This window comes from Camponotus vicinus, unplaced genomic scaffold, assembly GCF_025532165.1.
Source record: "Camponotus vicinus isolate PSW18456_S1 unplaced genomic scaffold, iyCamVici1.0 SCAF_12, whole genome shotgun sequence".
Classification (NCBI taxonomy): Eukaryota; Metazoa; Arthropoda; class Insecta; order Hymenoptera; family Formicidae; genus Camponotus; species Camponotus vicinus.
In genome coordinates this window covers 16343977-16357176 of record NW_028141948.1, presented here as the reverse complement: position 1 = coordinate 16357176, position 13200 = coordinate 16343977, and the positions used below count along the sequence as shown (strand labels likewise).

Genomic DNA, 13200 nt, shown 5'->3' with positions numbered 1-13200 from the left:
AATGATGACAGATTACAGGAAACAATTAGTGGATTAGTTATGACAGCGCACTATGATGAACAAATAAAAGTGTTTGTCGCTACTCGGCGATTTTGAATGAGCTCTTATCTCGGAATCTCTGCAAACGCGAGTATTGATTCACATCCTCGTTATTTATTGACTTTTATTATTCTAAACAGAGAAAGAGAACAAAGAATTTTGCAATTTTCAATTCATGATACATTTTGCTTTGTCATATAGTTTAATGGAATAGCTATCATGCATCAATAGAGAAACGCGATATATTTATCTATTATTATGATAATATTTTTATTTTTGCTTTTAATAATTTCGAGTTATATATTTCTATAAAAAATGCGTAAAATTTTATATATAAATACGAATTGTATCGTTCAATGTATCCTCTCATCAGGAGACATGCATATTAGTATTTATTATATCCTAGATCAACATATACGCACAGCAAACGCGTATATGTCACATAAAAATAATTATTAATCAATATTATTCACATAACATTTATTTAAAAATAAAATGTAATTATCTCAGTAAATTTCGCTCTGACATTATTAAAAATTCATCAGAAACTTTTCAATCGCTGATCGAAGCGACAAGAAGATTAATAAAAGGCTAATTTGCAATAAATATAATTTTATGTGTAATTATCGTCATCATTGATTTTATGTAATTCTAGATACTATCGTTTATCAGGAATATATGTTCTAGCTTGATAGCGCGTGCGAATCAAATGTATCATAATTTACGTGGAAAACGACGTAATAAATATTACTAATAGAAAAAAACATAATTAACAAGATAGATCGCACTGAATTGAAATTTTCTTGTAATTTTCTTTCCTCTCATTATGACATACAAATGATAAATGTGAAATTAATGCGTTTAACATGCGAATAATTATTTACAGGCACGAATCTAAGATAAGTAAAAAACTACTTTTTTGTTTTTAGATAACAAATTATTTCTTCTTATTTTATATTTATATCTCTCTTTATTATTTTCTATTTATTTTAAGATACAAAAACACATAACAAATATGTTAATCACGTATTTATTTTTTAAATATATATAAACTCTTATAATTAATATTATTAATATATATAAACTCTTGTTTTTTAAATATGCTTATGTAGAAGCTTTAATATTGTTACTCTTGATATTTGCTTCTTAAATATTCAATGCTATCTTTTCTAACATAATTATTTTCACGGTCAAATATAATTTATTATCATGTTATGTTATTTATTTCGCCGATCTTATCAATCTCACTGCACCTTATCGCACGTTTGATTTTTTATCGCACGGACGATTCCGCACCCTTTTGCATTTCGAGTGTAATCAGATAAAAATTTTCATCTCTGTCGTAGTCATCGTCAGTCGTTGCGATGAACGCATTTGAAGAGGGGACAGGGAGTTAAGGGACCACGAAACGGGTTGATTCAACGACTTGTCCGAGGGACTTCCCGGCTGCCGTTCAGTTTTTTGTTTAAAAGCGGACGCAGTTACACGTTGCCTACCCAGTTTCACGTTTAACACGCGTTGTAACGGTGTCAATCATCATGAAGTCATCCTCCTACCTTGTCGGATCATTCGCACTGTACATCTTGGTACTCGAACACAGGATTCTTCCTATACCTGCCATTGACATTGACAGCATGAATTTCGTGAATGCAACCGGTAAGTCACTTGAAAAATCGAATATTTTACATAGAAAGATACAGCAAATTTTCTAAGTTGTTTTTTTCATTGAATAAAACTGCGTCACTATTATTGATAGTAATTATCTGTGAAAGACCATGATTTACGAGAAATGATATGATATGCATACGACGAATTTACTTTATTTTCAGTAAATTATCTCGATTGTAGAAGCTTTAATATTGTTACTCTTGATATTTGCTTCTTAAATATTCAATGATGTTAATAGTTCTAATTGTGCGTTTTTAATTCGCAAATATAAATGTCAACAAATATCTTATTATTTTACATTTCTTTCGGTTTGATAACGAATCTACTGTACTTGCATTTTTTATATAATATAATAAGTTATTATATAAGAAATAATAACTGATATAATAAGTATATAATAAGTTATTATATAATAATAAGTATAATTAGTATATAATAAGTTATTATATAAGTTATTATATTATAAGTTATAATATAATACTATAATATATAATAATATATAAAATAATACTATAATATATAATAATACTATAAAATGTCACAAATCTAAACATTTGTGCCAAATTCTTATTCTATCATCGGCGAGTTCAAGGAGATTTGTGATCTTTGGAATTCTCATTAGTGCGCACGTTAACTATGAAACATTTGCATACAAAATATTTAGTCGCCAAAATAAATACATATTCCGCATTTAAATACGAGAGATATAACAAATGTGTGACATCACAGGTTCGCAACTTTTTGTATCTACATTTGCAATTGTTCAGCTGATCTCAAGACTAGCGTGTCCAACTTTTTAATGTTTCATTATGGCGATTTAAACGAAATTAAGATAAATCGGTGATTTAAATATAACGCTAACATGAGACGTAGTATAAATTCATACGATTTCGTAAATATTAATAACATAATAATCGATTATGCTCGAAAATCCGAAAACAATTCCTATGTTAACAGAAAATCGTATATTTTTATGCGCGAACTAAAAAATATATTCTTATTATCTTTTATTTTTATTAATAAATTTATATTTTTGTAAAAATATGTTCTATTGTAAATTATCCACATCATGTCAACAAGTTAATCAGGCATATCGAGAAAAAGTAATACAGTTTGAGGTAAAACGTGCGAGGCATAATAGCGAGCAATTACGCGAATTCCTCTTGACAAGCGCAATTCGATAATTGCTTATGTCCGTATGCTTCCTGCAAAAGTTTCCACACTTGCAGGAATGCAAAGTGCTCGAGCCGAAATTATTTTATGAGTGGAGGATCCGCAAGTCGGCAATCTAACGTTGTATCTCTATGAACAATATCATTCTATACGATGTGGAAGTACATTTGCAATTGCGCAACTAATTGTTGGAAATGTGTTTGCTAACTTGTTAACTGACTCATAAGTTTCAATTGAAACATTGAGATCTACAATGTATTATTATATATTTCATAAAGGCACTTTTTTGAGATCAGCGCGAAGTAGTTCTTCGTCACTTACTAGCAGAAATTTATAAATTGCGTATCAATTTACACGTAAATTTTCTGATATCACTCTTTTAAACACATTTCATCTCTGAGTGAACTCGGGAATATATTATTGAGAACGATGAATTATTTTTGGCTATTCAGAGTGTCCGAGAATCGTCAGCCGAAGCGAATGGAAGGCCAGGAAGCACCTCGATTTTCAGATTCTGTCGGTCACACCGACGCCGTATGTGGTGATCCATCATGGCGGTATACCTAAATACTGTCAGGACCAGGAGACGTGCTCCGCGATCGTTAGATCTTACCAGGACTTTCACATGGACGATCGGGGCTGGTGGGATATCGGCTATAATTTCCTCATTGGCGAAGATGGCAACGCTTACGAGGGTCGTGGCTGGGATTATGTGGGCGCGCATGCACCTGGCTATAATACCCAGAGCATCGGCATATGCATCTTAGGATACTTCAGCGGTATTTAATACATTGCTGTAATATTATTGAGATTGCAGAATCATCGAGCATAGAATAATAATTTTCCATCGAGAAAAAAAAAATGATTATCAGAAAAAGTAAATCGATCATTATAATTCAAGTTTCTCTCGTAAAAAAACATTAAATTAAAAAATTATTACATTATATGGATCAAGGATAAATTATTTAGATACGTACATTATGTTTTCAAATTAATTTTACCAGAAAAATCTTTTCTGTATAAAATCAAGTATGAAATATATTCCTTGAAATATTATTTCATAAAGAACGCATTTCCGTTGATAAAAATTTAATTTGACGCACATATAAAAATGATTTCGCAGACTTTCTCCCGAATCTGGCCGCCTTGAAGACGCTGAACGAGCTGATAGCTTGCGGGATTTCACTTGGCAAAATAAGCGATAAGTACAATGTGCTTGGTCATCGACAGGCGCGGAACACAGAGTGCCCTGGCCAGAGCCTTTACGAGTACGTAACTACTTTTCCTCGTTGGACCGCGAATCCGATACCCATTCGTTTGGCCATGACGATGCAAAAAAACGACATCGAGAAGAACAGCACATCGAATGAAGAGAACTGAGAAATGAGAAGAACAGCACTATCGCTTTATAATGAAATTTTTGGACGTCAAATAGGTCAAAGATCAAAGGTCGAGATCATACTGAATCCTATAAGCCAATATAAAATGAAGATTTGATGTAATAAGACTATAAATGCAATAGTACAAATTACATCATTTCCATTAAAATAAGGTAAAAATCTTATAATTTATTTTACGTCAATTTTCCATATATTTTTTTATAAAAATATTAAAAAATGCGACAAATTCTCAGGTAATTATGTTAGTAATTTTCTTTTCTAAGTTTTAAAGACAATATGGAGTTGAAAAAAAATAATTCCAAATTCCGCTCTCTAATGCTGTTTTTAATGTAACAGCATCTTGGTACATTAGATAACCATTGCTACCTCTTTTCCTTGTTATTACTATGAAACATTCTCGATCATTTCGTAAAAAGAACAATTTCTTCGCGAAAAAGATTCTCCCAGTGTATAAAGCATTCTTGTGTTACACATTTCCCGTATAATTTATATGTAATGATATTTAAGATCAATGGTATGAGATCAATTTCAAAAGTACAGTGTTTTATATTCACATATATATGTAAAGAATTTTATTAAATCCGTTACACGCCAGACTTTTCTAAAGAACAATTGCAGATATTAATTTGATCTGTTTTAAAAATAAATATATAACAGTGTGGCATTCATTATATTATCATGTCAATAAATATTTAGATGTTAATGAAAATCATTTTAAATATTTATTGAAATAAGTAAATTACTTGCGCTTATAAAATGATAATTTTGTGAATTAAAGTAAAATTATTGCGAATAATATATATATATATATATATATATATATATATATATATATATATATATATATATATATATATATATATATATATGCGTGCGTGTACGTGTACAGTTTTAGACATATTATCAAAAATATCAACAAATATCCAGAAATTAAATTGATGATGATTAATAAAATAAATATTTTTTACGCAAGTTTGATGAACAAGATCAATGCCACTCTTGCCTCGGTTCGCGTGCGAGCCATATCTTTATATTTATTATAATAGTTATTCTCCCTAAAGTCATGGCCTTTGGAAATTTAATTAACGACGATGTTAATTTGAATATTATTATAGCACTACACACGCGCGCGCGCGATTGTCTATGAGGGAACTAATTTCGTACACGTTACTCTGATATAATCTTTTCATGCACCTGGGCTATAATATAAACGGCATGTAAATTTTATGGACATTGATTAAATCTATATTATGTTGCAATATAAATGATAGGATATACAGGATATATAGAGGATTATCGATATTCTGTCACTTATATTTTAATATGATATAGATAAAAATAAAAATGATTTTTCGATTTATATAATAACAAAAATTACACCAAAAATTGCATTTTTCAAAAATTATATTCAAATTACACACACACACACACACGCGCGCGCGCGCGCGCACACACGCACACACGCACACACTCTATATATATATATATATATATATATATATATATATATATATATATATATATATATATATATATATATAAAACTGTCTTATTTGCGGTCTCTTTCGATCACTTTAGCGCAAGAAAAACGAGCGATTTACATATCGTCGAATAAATCTAATTTATTAATGAATCATTAAGATAAATTATTCTCCAAGAATGCCCACTATAAGAACATCGTTCTATTCTTTGGACACGTGGAATCGATAAGATAATCGTATTGCGTATATCGCAGCTTTATTACTATACAATGTTTTCCGTGTAAAGTCCAGGGAGATCAGAGGAGATAATGGTTAGTTTGGTAAATTTTTAAGCGCGTTTTATCGTATTTTATTTTGTTGTGTTGATCAGAACTTTGATTAAAATAGAAGCAAATCAAAAACGTTATTACATTTGTCGATATTGATTTTGCATTCTTATTATGGTAATAGGTCAGTATTAGTGCGACTAGATCGTTAATGTTTCTTAGAAAAGTCTGTTCCTCTTAAAAAAGACAAGTAAATAGCTAGACTTTTGTTCCTTATATTTATAATTTTCACATTTATGCGTAAATAATTATATTTTAAAATATAATTTTAATATTTAAGTCTTTAATATTTTAAAATATATAACTTTAATATATAAGTCATCAATGTATCAATAAGTCATTAATATATATTGTCTCTCTTATATTTAGAAAAATAGAGAAGAATAAAAATATTTTTTTTACTTTTTATGTCTGCGCTTGTATGTTAGTGATTTATTTTATCTACATTATTTGTATAAACAATGAAATAAATAAATATATATATATATATATATATATATATATATATTTTACAAATTATTTCCACTTATAATAGTAAGTTTAAATAATTATATCATACATCTATATAGATACATATAATTAAATTTTTTGCAATCAATCTTGATCAAATTTATTGTTAATAAAGTGCATTTAGAATTATAAATATTATAATGAAAAAATAAAATAACGTGTTTTTTCTTCTCTTCTACCAGTATGTAAATTTAACAATATTATAGAATTTTCTTAACACTGATTGCCATGCGAATTATGAAGAAAACTCAGTCAGGACATGTACGCAGTTACGCGAAGCATCTAACAAGAATGAAATAAGACTCACGAGTGATATCGGATCTTTTGCTGACCTGATATCGCTTCTGCTAATAGAAGTATGTAAACATCACATATCGAAATGATGAGGGACAGTCAGTCAGAAATCAGTAGTCGAGAACGAAGGATCTAAAAAAAAACAGAGATTATATTTATATATAATTTATATGTACATATTTATGGAGTATATTTTATTTAAAAAAATATACTCGTACAGTAGTAATCAATACTATAATTGTTAAAATTACTATTGATTATTATTTCAAATATCTACTTAGATAATTTGTAATTAGATAATATAACTGTCATTCTTATATGGGTGACGTGGCCTATTGACAACTTTTCGTGTCACTCGAATTCAGATGACGTGACAATCAAAGTGTATCTTCTCTTGTAACTCGTCGAATGAATCATTAGTTTAGTTTGAAAAACCCGGTTGATAAAATATTATTAATGTGCATGTACATATATATATATGTATATATGTATTTATCAATTACACAGTCAGAGATCAGAGTGCTAGAGAATAACATTTTTAATTAAGAAGATATATGAAACTATCATATTTGTGGCAGTTTCATTTGTTCTGTTCATCATGTCGCAAGTTAAAATGTACATCGTGACGACGACGACGTTGATTTTCACGATCTTAACAATCGTCGCTCAGGAAACTACCACTGGTAATTCTCATTCAATATATTATTTATGCGAGCCGTAAATCCTGCTTTATATTCAAAACATCGAAATTTTTAGAGATCTTTCGCATTTCACATATAAAAAATTGTCGTTGAAAGAGAATATTTTGCATATACATGGTAGAATTTTTATTTTCCATTTTAACGACAGTTAATATAAAATCTTATATGTTAGTTCAAATGTAATTTTTCGAGATATCGAGCTAATGCGTATCGAAACGTAAATCTCTGAGATATTTTCGATGTACAAGGTTATCGTAATAATGTTGTGCAATATTGATAAATGAGTTTTTTCCATTTTAACTTGTCATTTTCTTCATCGATTAAACGGTCATTATTTCTCATGAGCACCACGCTAATTGTTGTTGACTGATTGATTAATAATGTAATAGCTATAATAAATGTTATGTTAAATCTATTTGCATGATGAAATAGAATAGAGATGTGTTAATCGATAAGAATTAATGGGAAGTTATTATAAAAATGTAAGCATCTTGCGCGACTAGAAAAATAATGGCGAAAAATAATGCTTACGTGAGTGAAATGATTATTTGCACTTTGCATAAATTCTTCTTCAAGCCACATAATTACAAATGAAAATAATTCGTAATAAATGTTTTACTCTTCTCTATTTTTGTAAAATTTTCTTATATTCATATTTTTTCTTATCTTATTTCTTATATCTTACATATGAGTCATATATTTCTTAATTATCTTACAATTACATATGAATCATATATTTTAGTAATTATGAGGGTAGATTGAAAAATTTCCGACCTGATCAAGAAAGATCAAAATTTCAAGTAAATTTCAATATTTGTCCAATAGATGGTAGTGGAAGAAACACAGAGTTAAGCTTAATATTATTCTAGTGATTGGCTTGTTTGTTGACAGCCTTTAAAAGTGACAATTTATCAACAATGGAGAATTTGGAGTATTGGGCTGTGACAAAATTTCTTCATTTGAAAGGGAAAACTCCTGCGGAAATCCAAGCTGAATTAAAATCAGTGTATGGAGATGCTGCTCCTTCATTTACAACCGTGAAAACTTGGGTTGGTAAGTTCAAACGTGATAGAACGAGCATTTTCGACGAAGAACGCTCTGGACGATCAAAAACCGCAACAACGGATAAGATAATCGATTATGTTCACCAAATCGTGATAGACGATCGCCGATTAATTTTGAGGAAGATATCGGATGCTGCTAGTATCTCACACGAACGGGTGCACATTTTACATTAGGAATTAGATATGAGCGCGCGTTAGGTGCTGCGGTTGCTCACTGTTGATCAAAACTACATCGAATTGATATATGAATTAATTCCATATCCGCGATTCTTTTCAGGTTTGGTCCTGTACGATTTTTTTTTGTTTCCAAATTTTTAAAAAATGCTATCTGGGAAAAAAAATTTCGTCGGATGCTGAAGTGATAAGTGTCGTTAATGATTATTTTTAGACAAAAGTTATTATATTGAGAGAATGAAAAGTCTAGAAAAATGTTGGACCAAATGTATTGAGTTGAAGGGAGATTATATTGAGAAATAAATTTCATTTTGCTGAAAAAAATATTTTCTTCTTAGTCAGGTCGGAAATTTTTCAATCTACCCTCGTATTAGTATCAATTCTGACAAATAAGCTAGACAAGTTGCTAACCGAATGATATAATGTATTCTTATTGTATATTGTAAGGTACAATCTTTAATTTTCATTAGCAATTTAGTAATATTTAATATTGTTTTCATTTCAGATGGTTTTTTAGATGATCTACATATTATTACTAGGGAGGAATGGGACGCCAGAGCACCGAAATCACCAGCTGACAATCTCTCAATAAAACCCGTGCCCTACGTGATCATTCATCATTCGACTGGTTCCAGTTGCAATACCAAAGTTGCGTGTCAGTTGAAGATGAAAGGAATGCAGGTAATTAATTTCAAGAAAAGAAAAACCATTTCTAAATAGCAAGTCTTTTAACCTTTAATTTTTCACTATGTATAATTGATTAGACTTAATACAATTGAGCAATAGTTTAGATCAAGACTAATGTATCTTCTGTTAATAGGACAAACCTTACATTTTGTCTTTTTATTTCGCATATTTTAATAAATAATAAATCTGATGTACTTCCTAGTAACTCGAATCTTGTTTCAAGAATTATCATATGGACAATAAAAATTGGTTCGATATTGGCTATAATTTCGTGGTCGGAGAAGACGGAAACGTTTACGAAGGCCGCGGCTGGGGCAAAAAGGGTGCTCATTCCATACCTTTCAACAATAAAAGCATTGGAATTTGTATCATTGGAGACTACAGCTGTAAGTGATATTGGAGAACTGTATTTTATTGTATAACCCTAATATATGTACTTTTTTTATTAGACCGAACACCAAACGTAGCTGCGATAGAAGCAATAAGTAAATTGATCGCTTATGGAGTGGATAATAATGAAATAAAAAGTGATTACAAGCTTCTTGGACATCGACAAACCTGGGCAACTAACTGTCCCGGAGATGATCTTTACGCAATGATACAATCATGGCCTCATTATGCAAATAAGGCCAAATAAAAGATTATTTTCAATATAATATAATACAAAAATGATCAAAGAATAATTATAAATTACAATTTCGTAATTTGTTAGGATAGATATATAATTTAGACTTTCTGTCTAATATTTACAATATTCCGACTCGTTAGCGTTAGATTTTAATATTATAATATTAAATGTAATATTATAATATATAATATTATTTCGTTAGTTAAAATATGATTTAATTCAATGCAGATAAAAAATACATATTCTGTTATAAAATAATTTAATAATAATTAGATTAATAAAGATATATAATTTTAGTCCATTGATTATTATACATAAACAGTAACGACATCATTGACATAAGTATCATAAGTATCTTCTTCAGTTCTGACACAAATTTCCAATCTCGAGAAATCATTTTCAACGTCAACATTGTCTTCATAATCAACTTGATCTCTTATCTGCGGGACACACATATAGAATAAACACACACATAGAATAAATAAATGAATTTTTGTAAACTTTTAAATATGTGTAAATTAACAAAAATAAAATAAAAGTAAATAACATTAAATTAAATAAAAATCTCGTCGAGAGTTTAACATTCTTTTGTTAAAAATGTAACAGATATAATAATTTTACGCACCTGTAAGGAAATTTGTTTCCCGAAACGTTCGTTCAGCTTTTCTATACATATTTTTGTTCCGTATGGAATACCGGATTTCAAATTACCAGCAACAGTGACATAACGAGTGCGGCCATCAAGGTAATCCTAAAATGAATTTGCATTTAATATGTGTAACACTAACGAATAATTAACAAATTTTTTTGTATGATACACTATGTCTATTGCAAATCACAAACCTGGAGAGTTTTCAACATTTTTCCTCGATCATCCAGATGATTGCGCTTGTCGTTCGTTCCGAACACAGGATAATATGCGGAAAGAGACACGTTATGGAAAGCATGTCCTACACATTTCAAGTCTGTCCTATTCAAGTTCCTGTCTAAAGTGTTAAATGATCAAACATTAATTAATTTCATCAAAGTTAGAATTTTAAAATTATTTAAAATTATTTTAATAAAAAATATATTAATAAAAAGGGTTTTTTAATAATATAATAAATCATTAAAAGTAAAACTATTATACACTCTTACCGGTAGCTAAAACCATAGAGAATAGGAAAAGCGCGAAAATCGGCGCGAACATTTTTAATCTTTGCGATTTTGAAACAAGTAAATGGCACAACTCGCGACAACTTTATGACAATGATTGTTGAACGGCCAATTGCTCTTTTTAAAGCTGAGCTACTCTTGCACAATGACAATCGGAATTTGCTAACGTTAAAAATTTACTCGATCCCACCTGAATACCCTCAAGTAAATAAAAGTAATCAAAATCATCATATGCAGCAAATTATATGTGTCCTATTAAATTGGTCGTTGCATGTGATCGATCACATATGTAGAAAAAAATTGCTATCATTATAAAGCTTCTTTACGCAAAGCATTATGTAATATGGACATAGATCTGTCCTAAATTTCAGCGAAATCGATTATTTAACGATAATATATTATTTGCGCTACATATAGATTATCATTACATATAGATATTTGCGCTACATATAGATTATCATTGAAATCGTAAAATTATTCTACCTATCTATTATTATTTTATCGAATCTCTTATGAATTTTTTTAATATTTCATAAAATTATAATTATGCAGATCGATGTTTCTGTTTGTTCGCAAATTTTCGAAAATATCCGGAACAATAATTATTCAATTATATCTCCAAAAATTAACTATTAACAAGTTTTTGATTACCGTTTCCACATGGCGGCATTATGGCACTAAAGCTGCACACACTTTCCAACTATATCTCTCATAAATAATATAGAACTTGGGTGAATAGGACACGTGGAAAACTATACATCGTCAGTCTTACGAAGTTGTTCATAGCTTTCAAACGCGTTCGTTCCTATTCCAGATAGAAAAACGGTTTAATACGATGAATCAGGACGACACTTCCGATGCAGTAGTAAATCAGATAAAGTATCATTGATCGTCAACAAATCGAAAGAATCAACATGGGGATTTTTATTAAATAAGTCGACATATTTACCTACACGATAAAAACGATTTTAATAATATCTTAATTCTTCATTAAACCCGTGGAGCTACGCTCAAAAAGGTGATTATCATAGTTTTAAGCCGCACATAGATGTACAAGTAATATTTGCTTTATTTTCGCAACTTTAAAAATTAAATTAATTATTCATAGATTTTTTATTTTAAAATTTATTCAATATAAATTTAGAAACTGTATATATAGTTCACTAATTCATTTTAATAAATAAACTTTATTTTGTTTCGCTACAATTTACAAAAATCTCGGTTGAAGAGCACATTTCAAGATAATATACAGATACTCATAAATTGCATAGTCAATGTGTCATTGCACTGTACCCACTAACATCGATTTAAAGCATTGTGATGCGAAAGTAAATAAATAAGAAAAATAAAGAAAAAAAAAATGAGAAGACTAGGAGGCATTGCAAATTAAAGCAGGATAAAATGAATGTACGATAATCGATAATCGGTTTCTTAGTCACATGATCGTACATCGAGGTTACAGCGCTGATTAAAGAGAGATAAGAATTATCCATTGAAAAGTTTCCTTTCGGAAGAATATTTATCGAGATTATTTTAACTGAATGATTTATTCGATTAATAGAAAGCATATATTTTAATTCGATAAATTCATTCTTGTCACTTTGTTATTAAATACAATTAATTAATAAACAATAAACAATATGTAACAAACAATATCTAAATATAAACAATATATAAATAAACAACATATAAATATAAATTATTTAGCTGTACATAATTACATATTGACACGCATTTCCACGAAAAAAATATTTCAATTTTCATTTACTTTTGACCTTGTCGTTCACTTTAATAATGCCAGCGTATGTCATTTATATAATGAAATCACTTTACTTGATGAGTTTATCGCGTAAGGTGTGCGCTTGCCCTAATGTATCAACGATCTTTTTTTTTTCTAATA

At 29.3% G+C, this 13200-nt stretch overlaps 3 protein-coding genes across 5 annotated transcripts in view; 2 read left to right on the top strand and 1 right to left on the bottom strand.

Annotated features, from left to right (window-relative positions):
* The first annotated feature begins 1413 nt into the window (after positions 1-1413).
* LOC145962478 (peptidoglycan recognition protein 3) lies at positions 1414-10653 on the top strand. The gene is made up of 8 exons (XM_083083535.1): positions 1414-1695; positions 3333-3659; positions 4004-4257; positions 7418-7574; positions 8484-8645; positions 9336-9511; positions 9741-9903; positions 9967-10653. Exons 1-8 carry the CDS (start codon positions 1578-1580, stop codon positions 10152-10154), a joined length of 1545 nt encoding a protein of 514 aa, XP_082939661.1. The 5' UTR covers positions 1414-1577; the 3' UTR covers positions 10155-10653.
* The window catches only part of LOC145963426 (uncharacterized), a 12328-nt gene continuing 9515 nt past the window's right edge, over positions 10388-13200 (bottom strand). Inside the window, exons 2-5 of one of the 2 annotated variants that reach the window (XM_083085348.1) lie at positions 11952-12105; positions 10989-11131; positions 10771-10896; positions 10388-10585 (exon numbers count right to left, since the gene is read on the bottom strand). In XM_083085348.1, the coding sequence (XP_082941474.1) occupies positions 10454-10585; positions 10771-10896; positions 10989-11131; positions 11952-11970 (420 nt within the window). In that variant the 5' untranslated portion in view covers positions 11971-12105 and the 3' untranslated portion in view covers positions 10388-10453. The other variant, XM_083085349.1, reaches the window with a different exon arrangement.
* The window catches only part of LOC145963423 (uncharacterized), an 18639-nt gene continuing 17516 nt past the window's right edge, over positions 12078-13200 (top strand). For both annotated transcript variants that reach the window (XR_014436162.1, XM_083085345.1), the window contains exon 1: positions 12078-12318. The gene's annotated coding sequence lies outside the window, so the exon portion shown is untranslated. The remainder of the gene's footprint in view (positions 12319-13200) is intronic.

Bases quoted from the DNA above. Each gene is read 5' to 3' on its own strand.
- LOC145962478 (XM_083083535.1), top strand. From the start codon at position 1,578: ATGAAGTCATCCTCCTACCTTGTCGGATCATTCGCACTGTACATCTTG. The intron at 1,696-3,332 runs GTAAGTCACTTG...TTGGCTATTCAG, and splicing joins GAATTTCGTGAATGCAACCG to AGTGTCCGAGAATCGTCAGC. The intron at 9,512-9,740 runs GTAATTAATTTC...TCTTGTTTCAAG, and splicing joins TGAAGATGAAAGGAATGCAG to AATTATCATATGGACAATAA.